This window comes from Lactuca sativa, chromosome 3 (genome assembly GCF_002870075.4).
Source record: "Lactuca sativa cultivar Salinas chromosome 3, Lsat_Salinas_v11, whole genome shotgun sequence".
NCBI lineage: Eukaryota > Viridiplantae > Streptophyta > Magnoliopsida > Asterales > Asteraceae > Lactuca > Lactuca sativa.
The window spans coordinates 37,798,487-37,805,016 of record NC_056625.2 but is presented as its reverse complement, the minus strand read 5'-3'; the positions used below and the strand labels follow the sequence as shown (position 1 = coordinate 37,805,016).

General features: G+C 33.4%; 1 protein-coding gene and 1 pseudogene across 1 annotated transcript; one reads left to right on the top strand and one right to left on the bottom strand.

Annotated features, from left to right (window-relative positions):
- Positions 1 to 933: 933 nt before the first annotated feature.
- On the top strand, positions 934 to 2,767 carry LOC122197095 (uncharacterized). The gene is made up of 4 exons (XM_042900564.2): positions 934 to 1,177; positions 1,496 to 1,583; positions 1,676 to 1,772; positions 2,537 to 2,767. The coding sequence occupies exons 1-4, from the start codon at positions 1,003 to 1,005 to the stop codon at positions 2,678 to 2,680; spliced, it is 504 nt and encodes a 167-aa protein (XP_042756498.2). The 5' UTR covers positions 934 to 1,002; the 3' UTR covers positions 2,681 to 2,767.
- A 1,361-nt stretch (positions 2,768 to 4,128) lies between these two features.
- Positions 4,129 to 6,198, bottom strand: LOC111905244 (uncharacterized; annotated as a pseudogene).
- Between the last annotated feature and the right edge of the window lie 332 nt (positions 6,199 to 6,530).

The following is a 6,530-nucleotide window of genomic DNA, read 5'->3' as shown; positions in this document are numbered from 1 at the left end:
ATATACAAAAAGCTTTTTTTATTTATGTTTTGTTAGTATTACGTTTTTGTATAATATGTTATTACATTTTTCTGTGTATTTAAAAGTATATGTTTGGATTATAACAATGTAATAAGATTTTATACGAAAACATATTTTTTTAAAATATAAAAAAATATTGAACATAAAATAAATTCGAAAAAAAACCTTGTTTCAATGTGAAAGACAATATTTTTATATAAAAACATAAAAACTATGTTTTAGGATCATAGCAATGTGATAACATATACACGAAAACGTATTTTTTTAAATACATAAAAAATATATTTTACGTAAAATAAATACATAAAAAAACAAATAAAGTGTTTGTAAATTTTTTTTACAATGCGCTAAAAATATATTTTCTTTTATTAAAAAAAAGTTTTTTTTGGTAAAAATATGCTTTTTCTTATTTTTTATTATTAATGTATTTACTATTTTTGATAATATTAATTTGTTTTCGGAAATATAAAATGTAACACCCTCTTTATTTATTAGATAAATAAATTAATTAATAAACAAATAGTGGCCCTAAAATAAATAATATTATATCAAAGGATGGCTTTGAAGAGCTAATGGTCACAACTTTAGAATTTGGGGGTTAAAACTGTAAGTTTCGGATTTATTTTGTAAGAATTTATGTAATCAGGGGTTAAAGAGTAACTATTAGACTTATTTTGAGAAGAATTCATTATGGAGGGAGCCATTGGTAAAGTTATGGACTTGACTTGAAAGGAATTCCAAAGTCAGGGTGGGAAAGGTAAAATATGGACTTAATTGGAAATAAAAGAGTAGGGATGGGGCTAATAGTGTCATTATGAAAATTAGTTAAAGGATCGGGTATATAACCCATCCCCTCTTCCGGAACCCTAAACCTAAAGAAACATCAGCCGTCACCCCCCCCCCCCCCCCCCTAATGTCTCCCTCTTGCAGCCGCCATCACCACCTTATGCCCCCTTCCCTTCCACTTCCGACGCCACCACCATGTTGTTTCCGATCAGCCGCTGTCGTGGTCATAAACCACCGTATGAGCACCGGAGTATTCATTATGTTGTCGGAACCTCGCTGCAGTCGTTCGCTGCTGCTACAACTCGCATCGCCGTTCTCTCCCTCTCCGCCCTTCGCTTGCTGCATTTCAGCCACCACTACTGGAAAATTGGTAATAGAGTACACCCCCATCTAATACAGTTGTATAAAAACCCGTATTATAAAGGGATAAATAAATATAATACACACAATTGCAGCATCTAATACGGTTAATTGCAGCATCTAATACGGTCAATGAGATGTACTAGAAACAAAATCAAATAAGTAAAAAAATACGCCCCCATTTTGATTAAGTACGACTAATACATAAATTGAATACGGCTAATACCTAAATTGAATACGCCTCCTCCTCCTCACATACTTCCTCCTCCCACACTAATCGGTCCTTCATCTCCATCTCCCCTGTCGCAACACCATCATCATCGGCCAGCCTCGCCTCGCCTCGCCTCGCCTGGCACCTCCAATAATTCAACCACCCTGAAAATCCCACCACCGGACCTGTGGTTCAAATTTAAAGGGTAAGAGCTTTGATTTCTGTTTTTGCAATAGAAAAACACAGGTAGCGGTTCAAATTTAAAGGTAAGAGATTGGATTTCTATTTTTGCAACAGAAAAACAAGAGCAAAAATACAAATACAAAGGAACTACAATTGTTCACACGAAGGACAAGGAAGCGTTTTGGCTTTGATGGAGATGCAAAATCAAATGGTAGGACCTCTATTTTGAAAACTTAAAATTCAAACACATTCCCTATTTCATCAAGTCCTTAATAGTCCATGAGTACTAAGTTCATACCAATCAATTTCAATATATCAACTTCTTACTCACAGAGACCACATTCCCTATTTCATCAAGTCTGTCAAAATATTAGATTAAGTTCCATAATACACACATATATAGTGCAAACATAATATGTATACCTGCTTAATAATCTTGAAATGTTGGCTAAAATCTTTCAAGAAATGATAAAATTGGTGGTTAATTGTTGATTTTTTGTTTATTGTAAGCATTTGAGTTTGCATCAACTAAAAGAATACAGATTCCCTCTATACCTCATAAACAATGGTTATTCTTTCATTTTTATCATATTCTTCTAATAATTGTATCAATTCCAATGTAATCAACTATTTAATAGAATATTTTTGATTTGTAAAAAATGATAAAATTGGTGGTTAAATCTTTTATCTGGACCAAATTATCCTTGAAACGGGTTTATTAATGATCAACATTTTTGGTAAAACATGATATATTTGCCTGATTCAGGTCACAAAAATTGTAACAAAGTTGATATAAAAAGTAATGAGTTGTGTTGTGGAAGGTTGTGTGATAATTTTGTACCTATAATAGCAATGCACTTACATTTCACTATCAATATAAGCATTATACTATTATTTGTAAATAAAAGAAAATACATTGTTATTATTTTGTGGGATGACTCTAATCCTTTCTTTTTGTGGTATTATTTTACACAGATGTATCGTGAAACTTGGATGTATGGACTACCACGGGCTAGCAGTGAATATTTACATAACTTCAAGAAATTTCTTAAAGTTGTTGAGGATCATCGGGTGCATAGAGGAGAATCTTACATTTGGTGTCCTTGTAAAATGTGCTGAAATTGTAAAAAGGTCTATAATTTGGATATAATAGAAGAACATGTGATATGTGAAGGATTTATGAATGGATATACGTGTTGGTCACAACATGGCGAGTTATTGATTGATCATAACACAATTGATGTTGAATCTAGTTACGATGATATAGATGATTCAGAAGATGACATCCATGATAACCTAGATGACATGTTACATGATATTGAATATAATGTGCCTGATAGAGATTATGAAAAATTTCAACAGTTGTTTGAAGACGTTGAAAAACCGTTGTATGACGGCTGCATGAAATTTTCCAAGCTTTCTGCTGTCCTGAAATTGTTTAACCTAAAAGCAAATAATGGTTGGAGTGATAAAAGTTTCACATAACTGTTAGGGGTTATACATGAAATGCTCCCTGAAAGTAATGAGTTGCCTGTTTCACTATACCAAGCGAAAAAATAATGTGTGCAATGGATTTGGAAATCGAAAGAATACACGTATGTCCAAACGATTGTATGTTGTATAGAAATGAGCATGCAAATCTACATGAATGTATTACATGTGGAAAGTCGCGTTACTTGTGGAAGAAACAAACAGAATATAATAGTGATGTGACAAAGAATGGCCCCCCTGCACTACTAGAAAAACAGCCTTTTATGACGCTCATTGCGCGTCGTAAAAGGCTCAGACGACGCGCAAATGTGCGTCAAGGAAAGCCCTGTCATAAAGAGAGACGACGCGCATTTACGACGCTCATTTACGACGCGCAATTACGACGCGCGTTTACGACACGCAATGCGTATCAAGGAAGGCCTTGTCATAAAGGAAGACGACACACATTCGCGTGTCGTAACCTTACGATACGCGTGTTAATGACATGCAATGCGTATCAAGAAAGCCCTTGTCAAGAAAGGTCATGTCATAAATGAAGATGACACACATTTTTGCGTATCATAATTGTAAACGTTTAAAAAAATATTATTTATAGATTTACTTATTTTCAAATTAAATTTGTATTTAATGTTTCATAATAGAAAATAAAATATCATATACAAACAATAGAATCCATTTCATAAATTTAATGTCATATAATTCTATTTCTTACAATATATAAATTTGCATCTAATCTACTATGTACATCAAATTCCAACTAAGTAAAGTTGCATCTTGCCTTTCATAATTCTTTAAGACTAATGCTCCAAACAACTAATTATATGGATAAGCAGTTGTACATTGGCCCATCTCACTCAATAATGACTTAGCCAAATTCAACTCCAAGTCTTTACTGCATCTTGCTGATAATGCTGCAAGATTTAAATGAGGTGGCTTCATATTCCTTTCTTCCATCAACTTTACCTGATGCACAAAATACACAGAAACAAAAAAAAAATTGTAGAGGAAGGGGTAATTTGGGAAAATGTGATGGGTATAATATAATAAGAATGCAAATACTAAAGTAAACTGTAAAACTAATAAAGCCCTGATTTTCTGATTATTAGATAATATAGAATTCTGCTGTAAAGAATGAAAAAGAAAAAAGAAAGATAAAAAAGTAGAAACATTAATTAAAATAAATAAATAAAAGAGATTCTCATATGAGTGTCTTACTTTGGATCCAACAGCAGTTTTTGAACTTCCTTAATTGATGAACTTGTTGCATAAAGTGAAATATTTCCAACCTATAATCATTCAAAATTACAATTAAAAAAAGGTAAATAGTGAAATCACAAGGGTATAATGGGAAAAAAAGATGTTTTCCCTCTAAAATTTGAAGCTTTGCATCATGGTAATTAGCAAGTTCACAAATCTCTGCACCTAATCATACAGCTTCTGCTAGACTTTCAGGGAAGAAGAAATCAAGCCCTAACTCAACCGTTGACTGCAAAAAGCCAACACGACTCAATTATCAATTTTTATAATTTTATTTGTTAAAAAAAACAGTTTTTATATTTTAGTATTTGTCTGAGAAAAGGACTCTCAACTCACCTGAAGATTCCTCATTTGAAAAGGACATCCAGCTGGGATAAATACAACAACTCCTAAATGTTGATCAAATGACCATGCCTCTACACCTTATAAATAAATAAATAAACTCACATAAACTTCTACAATTAAATCTTTCATATCAATAAGTTCTTTTTTAATTGCTTCTTTTGCCTGATATACCCCTGCGTAAACATACCCCATTCCTGGTCTCTTTTTCCCACTAACAATTCTCAAAAGCCTCAACAAAGGATCTGTTAAATGAGTGATCACTGTACACATTGACCAAAAAGATGGGTTGCTTATATAATACAATGTAGTGTACCCCTCTTCTTTCTTGGAACATGAACAATCCATCCATTCCTCTGAGGTTACCATGGATTGGAGGTTGTGCTTCACACTTACCATTCTTTTCAATGTGGAGAAATCTGTGGATGCACGTGTGGGACCCACTACAACGATGTCCAGTCCAAAAGTGTACCTTCTCATCATATTCAATACAAAGCTATGATTGTTTATGAATCTTGATATTGATCTACCTTGTTCAAGAATCGTACTTATCCATTCAAGTTCTCTGAAATCATCTAACATCAAATCCACACAATGAGTCGCACATGGAGTCCAGAAAATGGTGGGGAAATTATTGGTGGTTCGTTTCCCTACTTCAATATAACATTCTTCATTGTTAGTAACAATCTGGAGAACATTTCTTACTCCAACTTCTTCAATGATTTCCTTAAATAAACCATATAAAGCGTGTATGGAGCCTATAATGTTGATCACATCAACAGACCCCAAAAACATTAGCCCTTCAGGACAATAAACTGAGAAATTCAGAAACATTTTACCATTTTCTGAAGTCAATTCATCGACTAAAACAGAACAACCACTCTTGCCCCAAGTCCCCATGCACTGATCAACTTCTGTTCTAACTTCTTGAACTGTATTCTTTAAAATCCAGCTACGAAGATCATGATATGAAGGCCCCACAAATCCTGACCCTTGTGAAGCAATTGCATAAATCATGGGCTGGAAATATATGGAGTTCACAGCATCTAAAGGTACACCAACGTCAAATAAAAACCTCCTAATTGCTAAACTAACTTGATGGTTAACCTTTTTGAATCATCATACACGGTATCAATAAGAGCAATAGCATTCGAACCTTTTCTCACTCTACATCCTTTTTTTCTTCTACCTCCACCTCTCTTACTACTTACAATACCTTCTTCTTCTTGAGTTACTAATAAACTAGGATTGGGCTCAATAGCTTCTGCAACAGGAAGCATTACAGCTTCAGCGTTCAAAGCAGATTGATTACCAAAAGAATCAGTCTCCCCAGAATTGAAATTAGTGATTTCTTCAGCCAATTTCTGTTTCTTTCTCTTCTTCACTACGACACCATTTAAGTTCTCTTGCATCAACAGACGAACATCAGGCTATACTCTTAAACAACTGGATGCGTTACCTTTTTGGCTTGCGAGGTGTTCTTTAATCCTGTGAATTCCACCACCCTTCAACATTTTGCCGCAATATATACACTTGAGTTGAACCATATAAAAACACTTTAAATGTTGTAAAATAATTTTTATCAGCTCCATACAATGAATGATAGAATATCTAATAATATTATTACAAGCTAAGCCAATATGCAGGGCCTTTATGTATTATCACATGATCAATATATAATACAGAGGGTGAGGGGAGTTAGAAACTTCAAAATCTAAACAAAAAAAAGTCAGCACAAATATACCGTCTAAAATTTTAACATAAAACAAGTCAACACAAATGTAGTTGTTAAAATTATAAGAAGTTAACACGACTCTACCTGTTAGAAGTAAGTTTAGGGGATTTAAATCTATAAGTCAACAATAGTGCTAGAAATTAA